The sequence below is a fragment of the Mchenga conophoros genome, linkage group LG4, assembly GCF_057382185.1.
Source record: "Mchenga conophoros isolate Kocher_MC1m ecotype Shallow Benthic linkage group LG4, M_conophoros_male_GT1.1, whole genome shotgun sequence".
Taxonomy (NCBI): Eukaryota; Metazoa; Chordata; class Actinopteri; order Cichliformes; family Cichlidae; genus Mchenga; species Mchenga conophoros.
Genome location: NC_140529.1, coordinates 27,295,413 through 27,317,659, shown reverse-complemented (window position 1 = coordinate 27,317,659; position 22,247 = coordinate 27,295,413). Strand labels below are relative to the sequence as shown.

The 22,247-nt window shown below is 41.7% G+C and overlaps 1 protein-coding gene across 5 annotated transcripts in view; it reads right to left on the bottom strand.

Moving 5' to 3' along the window:
* The window catches only part of LOC146576266 (protein sidekick-2-like), an 83,917-nt gene that overhangs the window by 21,983 nt on the left and 39,687 nt on the right, over positions 1 to 22,247 (bottom strand). For all 5 annotated transcript variants that reach the window (XM_085271402.1, XM_085271398.1, XM_085271399.1 and 2 more), the window contains exons 2-15: positions 15,430 to 15,589; positions 13,793 to 13,899; positions 13,380 to 13,527; positions 9,472 to 9,605; positions 5,678 to 5,789; positions 5,069 to 5,259; positions 4,730 to 4,813; positions 4,397 to 4,591; positions 3,818 to 3,934; positions 3,375 to 3,542; positions 2,780 to 2,882; positions 1,615 to 1,791; positions 1,193 to 1,329; positions 331 to 478 (exon numbers count right to left, since the gene is read on the bottom strand). In XM_085271402.1, the coding sequence (XP_085127528.1) occupies positions 331 to 478; positions 1,193 to 1,329; positions 1,615 to 1,791; positions 2,780 to 2,882; positions 3,375 to 3,542; positions 3,818 to 3,934; positions 4,397 to 4,591; positions 4,730 to 4,813; positions 5,069 to 5,259; positions 5,678 to 5,789; positions 9,472 to 9,605; positions 13,380 to 13,527; positions 13,793 to 13,899; positions 15,430 to 15,589 (1,981 nt within the window). The remainder of the gene's footprint in view (positions 1 to 330; positions 479 to 1,192; positions 1,330 to 1,614; positions 1,792 to 2,779; positions 2,883 to 3,374; positions 3,543 to 3,817; positions 3,935 to 4,396; positions 4,592 to 4,729; positions 4,814 to 5,068; positions 5,260 to 5,677; positions 5,790 to 9,471; positions 9,606 to 13,379; positions 13,528 to 13,792; positions 13,900 to 15,429; positions 15,590 to 22,247) is intronic.

The window sequence follows — 22,247 nt, the reverse complement described above, 5'->3', positions numbered from 1 at the left end:
CGAAGCTGGGTCAGCGCACCCATCAAGTCTTCACAAAGCGCAATTTCAGCTCATTCACAGTTTTATCTTGAAAAGGCCCATCCTGAAGCCGGCTCATCTCTCCCTCACTCCCAGAGGAATGAAGACCAAAAAGTGGACTTACAGGAAATAATCACAGGATTTTCTATTGAACTGCCAAGACGAGCGGGGAAGAACGGCTTGTTCCAGAACAGTAAAAGCCCTCCAAAGTGCAACGCTTGTCTCGCGGCCAGTGTACACATTAAAAAACACAGTCTACGAGCAATATTTTTAACATTCAGCAGATGCATAACAGCTAAGTGCAGCACCCACCGGTCAGTCTCTTTGCTGAACTGGCCTCTGCCCACGTCATTTACGGCACACAGGCGGAACTGGTATGAACGCGCCGGGATGAGGCCACCAACAGTAACCCCAGTAGACTCTGGCTCAATGTTGGCCAGCAGCACTGTCCAAGGCGCATCTGAGATAGAGAGGACACACATAAAGATAAAGCTGTGAGCAGTAGCTAGAGAATGATGAATGACCTTGTGAGGTCATTAAGACTCTTGAGAAAAAAAAAACCTCTCTCCACCACTTGCGAACTTAAATTTAAATTCATTGTTATTTCTGACTATCCCTGCACACCACAGTTTCATTTTTTCAGTAATAATAGTGCAGCTACTGATAAGAGACAAATAATTTATTTTGCATAAAGTCCCTCTAAATATCAAATTGCAATTCAATTATCCAAAACCCAGATCCCATCTGCATCCTCAGATTCATTTTCCTTATAATGAGCTGTCATCTACTCAGTTAGCCTGAGCTTCGATGAGAAATGGTTGAGCAATTTAGTCTCAGTGGGTGAAAACATTCCCACTTCTTTGATTTTATCAAGTGAAAGGAAGATAAGAGTATTGGACAGCAAAACAATTTGGTCTCCCTGTTCATTTGTAAGGAAACGCACAAGTGAGGCAATTGAGTTATACAGATTGAGGAATGTATGAGAGTGTGCAACTGCCAATTTTAGATACACAATTGAAATGTAATATAATAGGAGGGATTGCAAATTAGTGTTCCCTTTGAGAACAAACTAGCAATATCACTTTTGAAATTACTAATAAAACTATTACATTTGTGAGTTTGCATTAGGTGTGCATGGTTAAAGGTGATAGAGGTGCTTGGTGGAAAAACTCACTGTTTTCTGAGACCTCCAGGATGTAGCGGATAAGGGGGCTGTTGCCATCGAAGGCCTGGGCCCACGTTAGGTTGATGGCCCTCTTCTCAGTGGTACTCAGAACTGCTACTGGGTTTTCTGGAGCATGAGGTAACTGCCTGTACGTGTAAATGTGGGTGAGAGGGAACAAGTGATAAGAGAAATAGAATCAGACAAGAAGGCAGAAAATAACAGAGCTGAACAGTTAGAGTGAGAGCGAGGCATTGTAAATATTCGAGGGGTTTGATGGATTAGAGAGGAGAGCAGTGATAAACCACAACAGTGGAGGAAACATCCATCCATCATGTCCTGGTTGCATGTAAAAGAAAAAAAAAACACAGAGGAAAAAAACCAACTAAAAACAGCACGATAAGACTGGGGAGACATTGGGTAAATATGCAAACCTGACTCGGAGGTGGGCGCTGCGAGAGTCATTGCCACCCACCGAGGTCACCCTGCAGGTATATGTTCCAATGTCACCCGACCACGTTTGGGAGATGTGCAGGGTCCCGTCAGGATCCAGACGCAAACGCGGGGACGTGTTCACGTCAATCACAGTGCCGCTCTTCTCCCACACATGTCTGAAAGCACGTGCGTGACAACGTAACTATGTTACCCACGAAAAAACAGACACACGCATACGCAAACTTTAACACTTTACAGTTACAGCAAATTTGTTTGCCCTTTATGAGTTCATGCGCCAAACACAGAAGGTGCTAGCAACAACGAAAAGCGCAACAAAGCTGGCAGCAAAGTGTTTGGATCAGAAAAATCTCTCTCTGTGTCACAACTTATCATCCGCGGATTTCGCTCCTCGTTATTTAACCCACCCACACATATGGACACCCCCCATTACATGCGCACATGCATGCAGACATGCAAATATTAGGAGCTCCCGTGATTAATAGCGACTATTCGCGCTCTGCAGCTAATCTCCTCTGTGTTGCGTTTAATTAAAGGCGCTGTCTGAAGTTATTACTCTGTTTACATATTCATCTGTTTACCCTGCAATCTGATCAATGTCGTAGGCCCACAGGTGACAGGCTCTCTAATCACTGGGCTCCATAGACATCATTTCACTCCCTCTGAGACAGATGCCTGTACACACACTCTGTCATGCTCAAGACTGTCTAAAGAATGAGGGAAGGCAATGGACTAATTCCTAAATCTGACTCCAAGCATTTCGAATGCTTCCCATAGGAAGTCTTCTAAGGGTGGATAAACACTATGAGATCTCATGCAGATTTCATAAACTAATTAAGTACAACACTGATGCCCAAGCTTGTTCGCAAGGCTGGGAGTGATTAAAAAATATGGGATGGCCTTGGCTCAGGTAGTAGAACAGGTTGTCTACAGTTCCCATTGTTGACATGATGTCTGTCAACTCCATAAGCCAAAGTGTCCTTGGGCAAGAAACTAAAATCCAAGGTGATCCTAAGGGCACGTTACTGGTAAGTGAATGTATACTGCTCTTTTTGAAAAGTGCTACTTAATTGCACAACATTTACTTACATAAAAAGAATGAGGAGTAAGACCAACAAGAAAAGAGAGCATATTCCAAAAAATTACCTTACAGTGACACTGGGATCATGGGTTACACCACAGGTCATAACAGCCTTAGTCCCTTTGATGACACTCTGGTCTTGTGGCGGTTTAGTGATGCGGGTACGTGCTGTGAAAATGCCCAAAGGCTGTTATTCAGAGACTGTTTGATCAGTGAACCGAACAGAGATTACAGGAATTGGTCTCATCTTTCACTCAATATCTCTCTGAAATAGCATAAATTATATTCTATTTTCAGTGGGCAAAGTATTGTAATGTGAATTTAGTCACAAAAATGAGTTCACGTGCAAGTCCAACTGTCTTGACAATGACCTCTAGGAGAAAAAAAAGCATGTAATTCTTCTAGAATTTAACACGTCATGTATTTAATAATAACAATACCAAAAAAGACATTTTCTCCTTTTATTTTTTCTCATATTCCAAAGGTCTAGAGTAGGTCTCATCATTTTCAGCAAGTTATACAAGTGTTGAACAATGTAAAAAATAAAGAGAGAGATTAAAATAGAATAGCTTAAATAGCTTAGATCACACAGTCTTATGGTGTGCTCCAAAAAACTTCTATTCTGTTCTACAGAGGGTGTCCAGTTGCTGTTACGCTTACCCCAGACCAACAGGTCAGCTGAAGCCTCGTCAATGCCCCTCGAGTTACTGGCCATGCAGGTGTATGTTCCAGCGTCAGACAGGTGGGAGGGGCTGATTAGTAAGCTGCCCGATTCCAGCAGGGTGAACCTGGGCAGCTGGACCGATCCACTGGCCAAGACACGTTCACCTGCAGGGAAGGGTGGAAGTGATCGATGATATGGGAGAAAGGACGGGGAACAAAAAAAGGGGGGGGGTGTGTGGGGAAAGAACAAGAGAGATTAAAGTATTGGAGAAATGTCAGGGAAAACAAACAGAAGGGAAAGCAGCACAGCAACAGTAAAGAAATACAGCTTGTTTGGAGAAAATATATATTCTGGATCTTTTTCATAGCTCTTGTCTAACTGACGAGTCAAAATGCAGCATAATAATCTCCCCAATACCTCATGCTGTTAGCCCACGCACCTTTCTGCCAGGTGATGGCTGGCCGCGGGGCTCCCGAGGTTTCACAGTGTAGGATGACTGACATGCTGTCAATCACTGCACTGTCAGAGGGGCCAGCGGTTATGTTAGGAGCAATACCTGGATGGGGAGGGGTCAGGCACATGAGACACACGCACAGACACAGAGAAAAACGCATAGGTTCAAGCAAAATCAGGTAAGACAGAGGTGATAATGAGAGACATAAACAGCTTTCTCCCTAATAAAGCAGGTAGCAGCTGAGAGCTTAATGGACTTGACAAAAGGGGCAGCTGTCAAGTCTCATTCTCAGAGACAGCTCTGAGAATCTGACAAGGCGCCTCTGTCTCTCTGCTTCTCCTGCTCATTCTCTCATTCAAAAATAGGCAATAATTGCCCGAGCATCCAAGGCTGACAAATCTGTCACTGCAAAGAGATATATAGATAGATGGGTGTAGAAAGGGAAGACAGAGAGTGGGACAAGAGAGGATTAGGAAAGAGAAGAGAGGAAGGAGCTGAAAGACAAACAGAATGAATCAGCAGACGTGTGGATAACTTTGAAAAGAAATTTCAAGGGGGACATACTAGTAACGGCAAGGTAGGTGTTTGTCTGGATTTCTCCTGCTAGATTGCGAGCAAAGCACTGAAACATCCCTGTGTCATCTGGCAGGAGACCGTTGATCTGTAGACTGCCTCCTACCAACACCCTGTACCTGGGGATCTTCACCGGGCTGATGGGCACTGCATCTTTATACCACACTATCTCTGGCTGTGGTGTGCCTGCAGAGGGAGGAAAGGATTTACTTATTTTTTGTCTCTGGTCACTGTGACCCTGTAGTCCATTTTCTTTTCTTTTTTACTGCTTTTTTTAGTCTTTCACACATGCAGGAGCATAGTGGAAAAAAAAACACCACAAACCTCGAGCCTGACAGGGGATATCCACTACCTTCTCCATTTCTGCGCTGATGTGACTCGGCGGCTCTTTTACAAACAGAGGATATTCTGTTCCGAAGAAGAAAAGTGATTGCTCGCTAATAGCCTTTAAAAACAGCTACAAAACTAATGCGTGCTTTTTATCATCACCGTCATCTGGCAATAGCGCATTTACACGACTTTATATAACAGTATTAGCGTTAATACTGAAATATAAACTTTGAATGGAGACTCTGAAAAGTATCTCAGCTTGAAGATTAGCACTGATCATTTAGGCTAAGCTGCTTTCTGTAGGGTCAAAATGTATGTTGTAACGTTGTTTACCAAGAACATGCAGGTAGGCCCCGGCCGTGACGGAGGGGACACTGCTGCTCCGAAGTGACGCTTCACACTCATAGTAGCCACTATCGCTAACTGCAGGCAAGCTGATGACCAATCTACGGCCAAAATCGCGAATCCCTGTATTGACCACTGCCCCGTCTTTTCTCCAAGTGATACTCATTTTGACAAGAGGCCTGAAAAAGAAAAAGATGAAAAAGAGAAAAAGAGAGCAAGAGACCGAGAGCGTGGTTTTTAATATAGATTTATATTCTGTTTCAAGGTTACAGAGCACTGGGGGAGCAATGGGATACATCTGTCATTCTGATTAAGTCTTTGAATTTGAGATAATAGTCAGATTTCAGAACCGGGATTGTGCAAGATTGGAAGAACAGAGTGAAGCCCTGAATCAAAGGGAAGAATGGAGGAGAGGTACAAAATGAGAGATGTGCAAAACACTTTTTATTATGTTCAAACAAAAGATTCATTTAAATCACAAAATATCAGATGCGGGGGTGGGAGAAGGTGGTGGTGTTTTGATAATGTGTGAATGCCTGACTGTGTGTATTTGCAGTCTCCTCCTCAGGATCTGCATGTCTCTTTGTGAACATTTACCTTGCATTGGCAACACACTCCATGATAGCTTCGTTTCTCCCGACTGTTACACTGGTGTTCTTTGGGGGGATGATGATGGAGGGGGCAATGGGGTCTGCGGGTCCTCCCACATCTATCACACACACAGAAACGCACAAAAGTGAAAGAAATCTTTAAATTGCATGCCAGTCTCAGATTAAGCCTGTGCCTCTGCCTGATATAGCCAACTGAGCATGACTAGATCCTTCCACAGAGACTGACAATTTGTCACCATCACAACCAAGTAGCCAGCATGCTATCAACCAACTATTAACGCCCCTGTCTTTACTTTAGATCCTCTTTCTAGTGCACACGGCATTTACTGAGCATGGTGTTAGCCCAGGTGTTAAGAAGCCATTATGTAACATAATTGAGACAAACAGAAAAGGCGATTAAATGCGGCACCATCACTCACGGGTTTCACAGAGCCTCCAGCCAACCATCGATTCACTGCCCTCAATCAGTGATCTCTCTCTGAATCTGATCTCATTTTCCCCCCACCTCCCCGGAGTACGGGTATGGGCCTGTGAACTTGTATATGTCTGAGTGATTGGACATTTACAGTGTGCTGTGTGCATGCATCGCTTTGAAGTTTGTTTCCGGATGTCCGTGTGAGACCATCTCAGGTTAATAAGGGCTCTAATTAAGTTTTTATTATTGTTGTTGTTATTTTGCAGCACCTGATTATAAATCTCAACCTTTTCTTGCTCAGTCCTGTAGAATCTCTACAGTACTGTAGCAATGCTTCCTCTACAAACACTGACTAAAAATAGACCTGTGAGTTATTACCACTTTGACTCTACTCGCCATGTGATTACTGCATAGTTTCCTGATCATCAGTCAAATAAATACCTAAAAAAAAAAAAAAAAAAAAAAAAAAAAATATATATATATATATATATATATATATATATATATATATATATATATATATATATAAAACAAATTAAAATGCAGTATCCAAGTATCTTCAAATTCTTTCCAGAACATAACATGGAAGGAAACAACAAACAACACGAAATTAACATGCTGCTGACATTTCTTCAGAACGAATTAAACATTTCAAAAATAAACAATTAAAGTTAACGCCAAAGAATTCCCAAATATCCAAAGATTTTCTTCATGGCGGCACAGAGATTTAAAAACACACACACACACACACACACACACACACACACACACACACACACACACACACACACACACACACACACACACACACACACACACACACAAAAGAGAAAGCAAAAATCATTTGTAGGACGCTTGACAGACGGAAATGAACAGATAGGAATGTTTTGCAGTCATCATCTCGGAAATTTGATGAGAGATCGAGATGAGCAGTTAAATGTTTTGCTCGTTTGAACCTTATTCAAAATTACTTTTATATTTCTAGGCAACAAATTACCTATTGATTAACTGGTAAATACATAGAATTGGTGGTACTGCATCAGTCTGAAGGCTTGGTATTATTAATTAAATCCTTTCATCAACGTATCAAGTATCATTTTGAGTACATTGTTGACATTATTAATAATCAGCATAATGAAGACCAATCAATCCATCTATAATAGCTGCCTTTTAGTCCCTAGAAAGCTAAAAAAAAAAAACCACACAAAAAGAAATAAACATGCTACAATGATTTGCCTTTGTCCAAGAGCTTAGTGAGGAAAAATCGTAGTTACTTGGTTCTGCAGTTACTGGCTATACTTCTGTGAGATTACAGAATTTGGCAGATCCGTGTAAATTTTGCGACTAATTAACAAGCAAGACTTTGCGTAAGGTTTGATTGGCATAGGTTTCAGTCGACAAGTAAGTGTGAAAGTGAAAAATGAGAAGAAAGAAACTGATGGAAAAGAGTCACTCAAACAGCATTAATATTAATCTTCTACAAAGAAGATTTAAAGCTGAAAATCACCAAGATCACATATAATTTATGAATGATTTATTAAATAGAACTCTTGACAGAGTCATGCTGAAGCTGCTGAAAATGTGATGATTGGCATGTTGTGTGAAGTACTCGCCTTTACACAGAGTGGCTGTTAACACTTTAATTTTGATTTGAGTTTTACTAAATGTTTTACAAATCTGTGTAAACACGGAAATTGAACAGTTTTGTTTAATTAAGTGAAATGCCCCACATATTTGGCTGGAAATGTAGCCCGTGTTTGCCAACAACGCAGCAAAAAGTGGGATTCCATTTGACTTATCAAAGAACTCATTTAATTTTCCAGTAGACACGACTGGTTCCTCGGCACACGGTAATTAATGCATTGCAGTTCATGAACTCCCAGTGTTGAGGATACCTCAAGTGTGTAATGCAAAAATTTATGCGGTGACTTGCATAGCAAATTCTCACTACTAAGGGTGCCACCCTGTTTACATCTGTCTGTATCTAAAAACAACTGTAAATCCAAGTCAACTACAGAGCACTTCACAATCTAAGGAATATTAAAAAGGATGCCTGAATGTCTGCGTGCATGGAGCTTTATCCGACTCCAGTTCGCCTTTCACTATTACACCCAGCTCTGTCTCATTTGTATGCTCCCTTAGGAAGATGGTGCTCCCTCTACTGCATATTGTTTAGTCTTTTATCCAGAGAATTGCTACAACGAACAAATGCAGTTGTAAAATTAAATAAACTTATTGGCTTTCAGATGCAAACTACAACGGTGTTATCTGCAAGGTCAGACTGGGTGATATCCAGTGATATCTGATCCCCGGGGATTGCTGTACCGTGCGTGTTGAGCACTGAATTACAAATGCTGCATTAAAGATATGATGAGCAGATGCTGGCGCGAGAAGGAAGCTGCCATTAAAAGTGCGCAGAACAAAGAGTTTTTAATTTTCAATATTACAGTTAACATCCCACTGTTAACCCTATGGTGACTTTTATCATGTGGATACTATCATGTGGAATTCTGTCCAGATAGCTAGAAAAATACACTGAGTGACTCCTTTAATTGGGTCGTCGAGGTAGGCGAAGAAAGACTGATGTTGTTGAGATGAAAGTAAATAAGAGGCGCGAGCATTTGTGTGACTTTGTTTAGATAAGAAACGGTGACAGTAAGTGGGAGGATAAGGAAGCGGCAGGTTCAGTTAAACTACATAATCATTTGACTTAAAACCATGCTTCTGCCGCCAATGCCGAACTTTATTTGAAATTGTGCACATGTGGGTTTTATAATTGAGGCCGACCTTCTGCTTTGATTTGTGTGTTGATGTAGGCATGTGTATGCTTAATCATTCCCTGTGTGCTCAGCGTCATTTTCAGAATTCATTTTTGGTTTTTTTGTTAGGAGGATTTCAACCAAAGTTGTACTCCATGGGGCCTTTCTGCCTTTTCACAGAGGTCCTGCTGGAGTTCCACCTAAAACATTGTAATTCGCTATTGAAGCCAGAGGTTGGAGTAGGCCTTGGAGAATAAGAGGACATCTATTATGCTGCAGGTAATGAGTATGATAAGCATGTATTTTTTAGAAAGAGAAATCGGGAAATAAAGAAAGCACCTGTCAGTAGAGGGCGCTATCTCTGTTTCTACTGTTTTTGGCTGAGCAACCTGTTGTGTTGCCACTGTGTTAAATAAAATGTGTATCTAAGTGATGCGCCAAGAGGAAATACACAAATTTAAAAAAAAAAACACAACCCAAAACTACATTTTCATCTGCAACAACATGTTGACACAAACAACCTGCTGTGTCTTTACTCTGTGGGCGAAGAAGTCTGTTTCCTGTGTATACGCATGTACACATGTATGCGCACGTGTGAGTACTTACTCTCCACTGTGAGAGTGATGGGCTGACTGGTTTTGTTCTCCCCGTTTTTATCATTAACTGCCTGGGCATAATAACGTCCTGCGTCAGGGGCCACGGTGGACAGGATGACGAGCGTGTTGTCCAGGGCGATGGCACTGAGTATCCATGCAAATAAAAACACGCATTAGTTTTAAGGACAGTGCATTAGTGAATAATAATTCCTGCAACAATCACCCTAGTCTCAGAAAGCTACAAACTGCCTTTAGGTAGTGTGCAGCTGCACCAAATTAAGGCCACCAATTTGGCTTCCAATTAAAAGGTGCAAAGAGTGGTAGAAATTTCCAGTCCATTTCATTTCAGCCAACTGCTGTACATTGCAAAATTCATCCTCAAACAAACTCAAAACCGTACATTCGCACACATAAACACATTAACAAGCACACAGAAACACTCAAATCATTAAACCAGTGAGTAGTTGTTTCACACAGTCAATAAATCTGAAGGGTAAACTGACACACATACGCATACATATCACATAAATTACCACTGAAAAGAAGCGGAGAGAGACAATTTTATGAGCACTTCTCTCTACAATATACACAGTGTGTTTAGGAAATAACTCAGAACATGTCTTGCTTTTTATTATCTGCTTAATATATAAAGTACTTCATTAAAGGGTTCACTGTCATTTTAATTGTTATAGATCCCAGAGGGTTTCTACAGAAACACACTTGCGGCCAGTCTGAGTTTTGTCCATGGAAGCAGTTGCTTGGCTGGCTATTGACGCTGTTGGCTATTTCTCTTAATAGTTTAAGACAGTTTGGTGCAACTAATGAACTTTGATTTCAACATATTTGAGGTATACAAGAGACATCAGGATTCATCTTTATGCAGTTCTTCCTGGTTGATGGAGATTTGAAAAGAAAGTTAAAAAGCAGTAAAGTAGTATGTAAGGTTTAGGCTCTCACGACCAATACTGATGTTGATATTTGGTTAAAAAGCCGTTGATTCAGACATATTTCCTTAACATTTGCTGGTTGTGACATCTATGCTTAGTAAGGACTCAAATAAGATGATATGATAATGCAGTTTAAAAAATAATGAGTTTTTATTGTTTCAAGTGGATTACTCATTTTTAGATGTCCCATTTTGGCTGGTTGTTGTATTTGTGGCGTTCCCTATTTTTTGAATGAGGGAAGCGAGCGTAAGAGGGAGAATACCTTCTGATTGACAAACTATGCAACATCATCAGTCATGGGTGTTTCTCTTCTTTACTTTTTAAATTTGTATATTTCTTTAAATTTGTATATTTCTTGGACTGAAATATAGGCAAATATCAAATATTGGCTCTATTTCACAATAAATCTAACAACCGCTCGAGTAGTTATTTATGCACTTAAAATGGATTTTTCTCACAGTAATTGCATTTGTAGTATTTATGACAATTTTCAGAAAATACACACACATATAAAAACCATGAATGTGTAAAAGGTGCAGTTTTCAAGTCCAATCTTTTCTGTCACTGCTGTGGCCCAGCACCCTCTTGAATGACTAAATGTAGGTTAGGCTGATGGTTTGGTGAAAATGAGAGCTGACGCCAAGCATGGGGCCAGATTAGGCTCATTGTATCTGCCAGCATCCACCTGATCGGTGCAGGATAAACAGACAGACTCCTGGACAATTAGGAGCTGAGGCTCTTACAGATTCAACAGACACTTAAAGAAACGCACATTGATACACAGACACACACCTGTGAATATCAATGTGGCCTGACACAAAGGGAGCAAACAAGCGGTAAATGTAGAGTATCCTGTCAGTGACTCACATTGTCACGGTGCAAAGTTTCACTGCTTTGCTTCTAATAAGATTCACCTCTAAACAACACGATAACTAGCTCTGGGATTGGTTGGACATTCATGGAAAGGACTGAGATTTTTCTTACAATATTCCTCAGTGCTTCTACTGCAACTTTTACAGCTGGACTCAGAAAGTACTTTCACCAAATCTATGCTTTAACCAACAACATGCAGCCCAGGGTAAATGTCTTCATGTCAGCTATGACATGATGGTGATCATAGATAAGGAGGTGCTTTCTGTGACATTATAGACAGCCTACATCTCTTTTCTGGATAACAGATATTAATTTCACAGTATTTATTAAGGAATATTGGATATTTCCACATAATTCAAAAAACAGAAACAGATAAATAAAGAAAAATTCACTACACAGACCGGCACTTGGAAATGTGTTTCCAATTGGAACTGTCCCTGTGTGAAATGTGTCCTCTGAACCTAATAACTGGTTGTGGCAGCAAGAACTGCAGTCAAGCATTTGTGATAACTGGCAATAAATCTTTGAGATCGCTGAGGAGGATTTTTGTCCTACTCTTCCTTGCAGAATTGTTTTAAATCCACAACAGTGGATGGTTTTCAAGCATGAACAGCCTGTTTAAGGTCATGCCAAAGCATCGAAATTTGACTGAAGTCTGGACTTTGATTGACATTTATTTTGTTTTTTGTAGACATTCATAGGTGGGCCTCTTGTCCTGCTGCACTACCCAAGTGCGCTAGAGCTTAAGACGTTCTCCTTCAAGATTTTCTGGTAAAGAGCAGAATGCATAGTTTCATCAAGTAGGGAAAGGCCTTAAAGTCCAGGTCTTAAAGCTGCAAAGCAGCCTCAGACCACCACGCTGCCACCACTATGTTTGATTGCTGGTATGATGTTTGTTTAAAACTAGACATATCAGAACCCGAACCTTCCAGATAGTTCTGTATTGATAGTCCACAGAGTATTTTCCTAAAAGTACTGGAAATTATCAAGACATTTTTTGCAAATGTGAGACGGGCCTTTGTGTTTGTCAGCAACGGTTTTCATCTTGAAACTCTTAATGATGCCATTTTTGTCCACTGTTTTTTCTACTGTGGAATCATAAACACTAACCTTAAATTAGGCGAGTGAGGCCTGCAGTTCTTTAGATGTTGTTCTCGGTCTTTTTTTTGGGACCTCCTGGATGAGTTGTTGATGTGCTTTTGCAGTAATTTTGGTTGGCCTACCACTTCTAGGAAGGTTGACCACTGTTACAAATGTTCTCCAATTGTGGATAATGGCGATCACTGTGGTTTGCTGAAATCCCAAAGCCTTAGAAATGGTTTTATAACCCTTTCCAGAATGATGGCAGTTGGTGAACTGGTGGCATGGTGGTTTTTTGAGATCTTTTAACCTACTTCACTTTGTCAAACAGCTTTTACTTGATTTAGTAGGTCTGGCAGTAATCAGGCCTGCTTGTGGTTAGTGAATTATTGATTTAACAAGGGGGGGAAATACTTTTTCAGTTATGTTTGGATAGCCTTTTCCCCCTTAATAAATGAAATCATCATTTAAAAACTGTTTGAAATACATAAACATAACAAATGTCTGCAAGATATGCAAACACACACATACACACACACACACACACACATAGACCCTTCAAGACAGAAATCTAACCAGGGGTGAGTGCTGTCAGTCAAACCTATCATCAATTGAGGCCTTTTGTCCAATTTTGTCTAATTGGTTCCTCTGCTGCCTGCTCTATCTCTACCCTTCAATCATTCTGCCTGCAAAGTCAATAGGGCCAATATAATAACCCGCTTTATCACTGAGAGGCGATTCAATGATGAACACAAGGCCTGTGCCAACATCTGTTCATCAACTATTCTGCTCAACTTCACTCATGGTGTGTGGGGGGATTGGAAAAAAAAAATCTGTGAGCAGTATTGAACCTCTTAGAGTTCTCTGAAGTGAAAGATATTCTATTTCAACAGCTCTGCATTCATCTACAGCTCATATATGAGAGAACTTTCTGAGACAGGCACAGAAAAACACAAGTAAGATGCATAAATGCTTTGTCTAAACTAAAGCAATCAAATTGGGGTGAATGGAGGCTTACATGCGACTGCTGGAGGGAATCTTACGCCCATCTCTGAACCAGGTAATCTGGGGCCTGGGGAAACTGTGTATACGTGGTGCACGGATTAGAGCACCCTCGCCCTGGGACACAGTTTGAGACCTCTCACCTTCCACAAAACCCCCCATATCTAGGAGACATAAAAAGTGAGTTAACAAGAGGGAGACAGAGAAAAGATACTAGAACAGAAAATGCTGAAAATGCCTGCCAGCAAAAAGGATGGAAATAAACAATTGCCATTATTAGCATTAATGTTATGTACCTTTTTCAAAAGCTAAGCGCCTTAAAACAAAGTGACTCATCCACATAGTGTGCATGACGAGCTTTTCACAAAAACAGTGTCTTGCCCTTAATCTGCCAGAATGGAGGATGTATAGAAAGAATCCTTTACTCACAGGCAACCTGCACTTCAGTGCTGCACTGCATTATAGCACCAACTCGGTTTCTCACAATACAGCGGTAATGGCCAGCGTGCGATCGGTCCAGCGAGGGGATCAGGTACCTAATGGGCACACGCAACACAACTGCAATTAGTCATCATCAGCATGACAGACAGCAACATTTGTCATCTTGCTGCTATTATCACCCACACTCAAGATGCTAAATTAATTGACATGTTTCAGTGGGCACCTGAAACGGTGCCTTAATGACATTCCTCTTTGTAATAAGACATAAATGGTCTAAAAAAAGGAAAATAACAGCGCATCTTTGAAGTGTTATTTGCTGCTGATGTAATCCTGGACAGTGGACAGTAAACCAGAGAAGGAAGAATGAAATTTTAATGTAGAGCGCAGGTCCTGACTGGCAGGACTCACAAAACGCGATTCCTCCATCTTCAGCCTGATGAATCAAACAAGCACCAAGCGCATGTTCTGGCCATCCACAGCTCCGTCTCTCCCCCTTGATGTGCATTCATGTTAGATGGTGCATGTGAAATACTAGCAAAATAACCTAAGCAGTTACTCCCGTTTGCTACAGCCACTTAGGAGTGTAGCTTCCACCCCAGCCATGTTCCCCCCTGCACTGCAATTCGGGGGGTAAGGGGGGGTGGGGGGTCTGATTAAATGGATTCCAGTTCTCCTCTTTGATCAGGGCTGGTGAAGAATAACAAGCAGAGGGCTGGCCTGCAAGGCAGACCCAGAGACTAAGCCACGTGAGAGCGCAGCCAAATGCTTAGGAAAGACAAGGAGAGAAGAAAAAGATGAAGGGGAGAGAGAGGATGTGTGAAAGAAGGTAGGTATAACAGGCAGCGAAGGGATGGTGGGGAGGGGGGCAGCGATAGCAATCAGACACTACCACCTTAGCGTGTCTGTCCATGTCTAGGGTTTTGGTATGACTGTGAGTGGAGTCTAGGAAACTGTGCTAAAATTGGATCGAAAGTGACTTCCACTGTGGACTGCATCTGTCACCTGTTAACTCGCATGCAGGCATAATGCTACACAAGCATACTGTACATGTAGAAGTGGGCACACACGCACACATGCACAGAGGACTTGTTAGCGCAGGGTGAACACTTCTTTTACCACGCTGAGTTGTTCCAATAATTCAACATTGTGTTTAGAGGCTGAAATATGTAATACGAGGTGTCCAGAACATCTCCAAAATAAGTGAAAAAGCATACTACAGCTCACAGATCAAAGTGGCCCATCCACACCATATAAGCTGATAAAAAAGAATTTGCATTGTCTGATTTTATTACGGCAGTGATAGTTTCAGCAAACCGCAAGAGAGGGGAGAGTAAAGAATATTTATCTGCACACACCATCTCGGAATGTTGAATGCAGTGTGAGATACAAATCGGAATAAATTTGATAATCCCTTGAACACAAGATGCTATGTTTCAAGGGAGATATGCAGCCAAATCAGTCCTGAATAAATCCATAGAAATGAGTTTGGAATATGAATAAAAATGAGCAATTGTGCTATTAGTTACAATTAAATGCCTCTAAAATGTCCTCATGTAGTAAGATACTTAGGGTTAAGATAAGGGAAAAAAAGAATTATTGCAGGCAAGCAAGGTTGCATTCCTCACCTGTATTCCAAGGAGAAACGTGTAAGCTCAGTACCATTGTAGATCCATTTGAATTCCAGGGGCCAGCTGCCCTCAGCCATGCAAGTAAGTACTAAGCGATTTCCCTCCAGGTGAACCTGGGTTTGAGGAGGCTCCATCTTAAAATAAGGTGGGACATCATCTATTAGAAAAAGAAAGAGAAGAAGAAGAAGAAGGAAAACTGAGTCATACAAAACATAAAGGAAAAGATGAGTAAAAAGGAAGAAAAAGAAGGAAAAAGCGAAGCAGCTGAGTGAGGGTAGTAAAAATGGCAGTGATTCAGTAACCTCTGCGAGGAGACACAACACAATTTGAGCAATTCACAGGGAAAAAAAGAGGACTCAGAACAAGCTATTTCCATTTTTCTTCTGCACTGATTGGGAACTTGAAGGTCAACAGAAAAGCTTGCCAAAAAGCACACGGAATAAGTTGTTACCGCGAAAGCAGCTTACTCCTTTATTTCAAATTGAAATGTGCTGGCATAGAGGTAGAAGAGCAATTTGTGCAGCAGAAGAAGTGTAAATGAACACTTCCATACCTCTACATCAGTAAAAGAGGATGGGGAGGGAGACAGGCAAGAAGAGGGAGATGGAGGGAAGGGGGAAGAGGAATAGGCCAAAAGCAGATGGAGAAAAATACTGCGAAAAACAAGCATGCTAGAGGTGGAGAGAGTGAGAAATTAGGAAGCGTTGGGGGGTAGGGGTGATAGGGGCTGCTTTAGAAAACACAAAGTTTCCCCGTCTTAAAATCCTTTCTGTGACAGGATGAGTTATACTCTGTGCCTCCCTTCATTTATCTTTATAGTTCCCTAATGCAACCAGATTATACAGGCCTCATCCGCAACACTGCACACAGCCAGTACAGCCACAAAAAGACTTTAAGGTGATATGCAAGGTCCAGGGCTGAGCTTGGAGACAAAGTGCTTTCATTTGAGCTGATGAAAAAGGCATGATCAGACCTATTGATCTGTCTGCCTCACGAGCCATGGGCGACACTGAGCTGATTGTGCCAGTGTTTGTGGCGGGCTAATTAAAGTCTGTATTAATAGCTGCAGTATGCCGCTGTGGCCTGGAGCATGCCTGGTACTGTGTCTACTAGGTGAGTCACTCTCATGGCTGATTACTGGAGCCACCCTTGCTCTCCGCACCCATATGCAAGTTCACAGCCAAGATTTATGGCAGTAAATGCAGAGGATGGTGTGGCGGAACTGGGTGAACGTGAGGGCAGCCTTCGCTGGGCAGAGAAGGGGATACAGCAAATTGGACCTGATTGAAACAGAAAATAAAAGAACGACTATGCACCTTTGTGTTTCACGTCGGCAATCATGCTTGCCACAAATCACACACTATGCTTAGCTGCAGCTTAGTCCATTTTCTATCATACAAAAAGATCAAAACTTGCAATTTTTTTTCTTCTTTTTTTGATAAAACTACCTGGGTAATCCATTCTTTCTACCACCCTTACATGAACTTTTCAAAAACAAACACTGTTAAACCCAACAGCCACTTCAAACTGATCTTTGTCTGAGCCCAAATGGAGAAGCCGTCCCTATTTTTCCCCAGACACTAGCTGCTGAGTGGTGGCTTTGCTATAATTCTGTCCTCTAGTAAATGCATTTGTACTTGACACACACACACATATCTGCACATACACACACAGAAAATCCCAAAACATACACTTATGGCTGAATAAACACACACCCAACCACTTCCAGCTGGTTTGGGGTTTTGGTGGCTATGTGCACTTAGCGGTATGGCTCTATCAAAAAGCCACCATTAGAGACATGCACATGAAAAAACCTAAACTCACACATCGATCGTCTGGGGCAATACATAATACCAACTTACTGTTGTGAAATTGTGGACTGCGGAATTGAGTGCCCTGTAATCACCACCGCAGTTACCTGTTTCAGCACCATTCATGCATTCACATTTTTTCTGCCTCATATGACACATTCACACAAGCTCTAATAATGACTCCCCGAACAGTGGTTATCTGTGGCACTTGTGACCAATTTCACATCTAGAGCAAAGTGTATATTTTCAGGACCAAAGCCAGCACGAACAGGAAATAAGTCTTGCATGACATAAGTGTGCAGAATTTCTGCTGCGTACCCCAAGAAATGATTGCTATCCACACAAGACCCAGCTGAAGTGATCTTCTTTTTGAGACTCTGTAAGAACTTAAATGACCTGTGACCGCCAACAGTTCTTAATGCTGACAGAAGACAAGGTCAGCTCCTCCGAAGACTGGCCTCTGGGATCTAATGAGTTTCCAGTGGAGAACCTCTTGTCGGATGCGGATTTCTCTCTCCCTCACTGTGCTTTCTGAACTTCACAGTGAAACACTGAGGACACACGCTGCTGATCCATGTTGGTGTCAGTGGTAGGCTCTGCATGTGTGGTGTCAATGGCAGGATTACATTTTCATGGCAGAAAAATACACAAGTGTGAATAGATGCACTGTCATTGCATAAGTCAAAGTTAGGATAACTTTTTCTTTGCATGCGAAAATTGACACGCATGCTCTTACAGGAGCACAAAGTTCTGTCAATACAGAGTGTGCACATGTCAGGACTCAATGAAAAGTATTCTTCTTAATTTTTATTGTTTAGCAAGACAAATGTGCTTTGGCTTTGACATATCAGCATGATCTACTTCTCATCATCAGTCTAAATAGGTTCGTCTTGCCCAGCAATGAATACTAAAAAGAATACTTAGCAGCGAGTGCGGGTTTTCTGTTTGTTTTCACATTTGATAGGCACAATAGAGCTTTAAGATTTGGGGGTCAGTGTACCGCACCTGTGTATTATATCTTACAACACTCTGGTGTCACAGGTAATATTTCTCTTAGGGGTCATCTCTTTTTAAACCACTGTGGCCTTGTGGAGCAAATTCTACAGTATAATAGACTTGCACTAGGGCTGCCACGATTAGTCGACTAGTCACGATTACGTCGACTATCAAAATCGTCGACGACTAATTTAATAGTCGACGCGTCGTTTGAAGTTTTGTAAGATCACAAAAGACGCAGGAATCAGTAGTAGGATTTAAGAGTGTAATAATGGACTGAAACAGAAGATGGCAGCACTGCATGTCCAAGGATGCCAGCTGCCGTTAAACCCCGAAGAAGAAGAAACTGTGTCCCAGAATTCATAGCGCGGCCCATCGCGGCCCTGCTTAGTTTCCAACAATGGCGGCAGCTGGTTAGTTTTAATATTACTCTTATTATTCTTTCTGGGTCACAAAATAAACGTTTAACATATTTTCAGGCGAGAATGTAGCTGTGTAAACCTCAAATATCTGCTCAGTTTATCAAGACACCACATATTTTCAAAAGCGCTCCGACGTTTTCTGAGACATCTGTTACCCACTAGCTCGATAGCTAGCCGGGGGCTAGGCTAACTAGAGCCGTGAGAACACGGACTCCCGGCAGATCGTTTTCAAACCCACCGCCGTCTTTTGCTACTCAGGTTAAACATGATATATGAGTCACTTAGATAACTTCAAAATGTTGTTTGGCTTTTTTCAGTGTTTTATTTGTTCCTGAGTAAATCGGTTTGGATGAGATTAAAGTTATAGTTTTTACACAGCTGAATAAACGTCAAGCAGACAGCTGATCATCAGAAGTGTGAGATGCTGGAGAATTTACTCCGGTGTCCTGTTATATTTTAGATAGCAAGGAGTTTATTAAACTCCACCGAAACTCTCTGCAAATGTCATTAAAATTTAATAAACTATCATCTTGTCTTTATTTTTAGTTAGCACATACCTTAAACACTTAAAGCTGAAAGCTAATGATAGTTATATAAGAGCAGATGCTGCTGGTGCAATAAGCTGTATGCTGTATGTTCAATGGATGATGATCTGATTAGTCGACTAATCGCAAAAGTAATCGCTGACTAGTCGACTATCAAAATAATCGTTTGTGGCAGCCCTAACTTGCACACACATATTATATCCACTGCATTCAGAAAGTGTTCAGCTTTCTTATAGCTCAATGCTAAAATTTCTTCATGCCCAATCTGTTTTTTTATCACTCCACACAAATCACCCAGAAAGACAACGAGAACTTTAAAAGCGTTCTTAAAACATTAAAAGAAAAAGCACAGGAAACCATTATAGACCCCTTGCTATGACAAAGGATGTGAATTAGGTTTGGGTTTGGCATGTGCATAAAATTTAACTTCAATCTCTCATTTTTTTTGCTTGATTCTCTGTGCTTCAGTGAAAAATTCCAGGAGTGGCCTTCAAAAGACCTAAACATAAGACATCAGTAGAATATATGATATTTCCCAGAACTTGGCCAAGCTAAACTGAGTAATCAAGGAAGAAACCTCGGAGGAGAGGTGACAAAGAACCCCAACATCTACTTCTTAGGTCCAGTGTGAAGGTGGGAGAAACAACACTGCACTGATTTTGGGGTTTTGGTTTTTTTTATGGTAGTGTGAGGAGACAGATGAAGTCTCTTCTTGTTGAAAAACATAACAGCAAGCTTTGATGTTGCAAAAGATTACCTAAGGGAGTCTCAGGACGTGATAAACAAGATTCTCTGGTCAGATAAAACCAGAACTTTTTTAGCCTCAGTTCCTAACGTTACATTCTGAGGACACCAGACACATTACCGGCTAGGCTCATTACCTCCTTGATACCATCCCAACAGTGAAGAATAATGGGGGCAGCATCGTGTTGGTCATGGCTGATGAGACGCTATGGAAAACAAGTCAGTGTCCTTTATGCAAACCTGTTCCAGAGGATCGCAGAATATAAGTGTTTAAGGAAGCTGAAAAGTTCTTTTCTTCCAGAGACTGGAATTAACCAGAGAACAGTTCCCTTCCTATGAAGCATGAAGTGATAGTGCAGTGTTTGGCAGGTGCACAACATTGTTACCTGCAGGTTTCATGTCTAGATGGAAAGCTAGGGGAAATTCCTTATAGAGGAACAATTCTTACACCACTATGACCAGAGGTAAAAGCTAACTGAAGCAAGCAGGTCTATGGATGACCGAAAACTGGCATGGAAGGACCAGGAGGGCTTTTATAATGTGGCTGCTGTGCAGAGCAGCTGCCCCTAACAGTCAGTCTGCACCACCACAGCCCATTCACCACAGATATAAAAACACCTTATTCTAACCTGACAGCTGAGGTTGAATGGTGGCATGGCTCCAGCCGGGTCCCCCGCTGCATACACAGAATTTTAATGGCAGTGAGACAAAGACCACAGGCACTGGGGTAGCTTTATAAACCAAAGGCCATTGTGCTCCCCATTGCACCATGCTGGCATGCAATCACACAAACGGTGTTCACATTCAGCTTTTGTCTTATATTCATTCTCTAGCTTTTTTTTTTGCCTAACCTTCTTACCCCAGCTCCACACCAGCAGCAGGGAGCTCTTCTGACCTCTGTTTAATCCTCAGCCACCTGCATTTGAGCCGACGTAACAGCATCCTAGCTGGCACTTGGCTCAAATGCATCTCTGATATTTAGCTATAGTGGTTAGCGGTGCCTGTTTCCTTTGAAGGTCCATTTGTATTCATTTCTCACTCTATCTTGGAAGCTCAACACAAATGCACTCATACTGTATATGTGTGTATAACTTCCCACCTTCAGTCCACCCATGGTGCATCATGTCATACTGGAAAATTTAGAGCTGTCATTTAGGCTCTTGAATTGGACCTTAAGATACGAAATGGGCCATGGTTACCCTCTGATGGGGGTTATGCAACTGTCATGGCTATGACCTTGGCCTAGTAATGGGATGGTGTAAGGGTGTGGGTTGCGGGGTTGATGGAGAGGGGTTAAAAGCATTTTGAAAGCTGATGAAGCTCTTCCCTTATGAATTCGCACATACAGAAGAACACTGACACACATGTATAATAGATCGTCTTAACATGGTGCTTCACGAGTTGAGATAAGAATGCTGGAGTGAGGATACAGAGCTCTTTAGAAGTCACATAAGCGCACACTAAAAAGTGTATATACCCCTCAGCGTCCCACCCCCACCATCACCACCACCCCGCCCACCTGCCCTTCGGAACATGGTTGGTTCTGAAGGTGAGGTTGCGTCACCGTGACAGCAGGTACCTTGTCGATTTACACTCTATCACCTAGTCGAGTCATAAAGCAGACCGACACTAAAGGAAGAATTAAGCAAGCGATTGAGTGGGAGAATACAGAGAGAAGGAAGCGAGAGCGGCATTGAAACAGATGGTAAAAAGAAACACAGTGCTTAATGATAATGTCAAAGACACATTGAGAATTGGTGTAAAGAAATGATGAGATGAGGAAAGTGATAGTAGGGAGGAGAGCAATGAAAAGATTGAGGAGTGTGTCCTCCAACACAAGGCACCAAGGTGAAGTGACCCATTACAGTAGAAGTCAAGCAAGCACGCCAGACCTGAAACAGGAAGACGAGATGAAGAGCCTTCATTTAGGGAAATGGCCCATAGTTCAACATCTGTATGTGGTATTTGATAGGTTGATGTCCACCCACAACTCCTGCTTATGCTCTTTTGTTTGCAATCCAGAATGAACAAGCCCCCTATGAGATCTTATGCTGTGGAAATATAGAACCCGTGACATGCTATTTAAAGCTCATATACTCCTATAATTATGCTCTCTGCTTGGAGGAGGAAATGAAAAGGGACTATGGATTTTTCATGTTAAGTTGATCTGAATTTTTGAATTTTTTTTTCTTTTTGATGCAGCGCCTGCTTTGATGTTGCAGAAAGAGTCCTCAGGTTGCTACAGATGAAATGCTGCCTGCATCCCAGCTGTGTTTAGTGGATTGCCATGGGTTAAT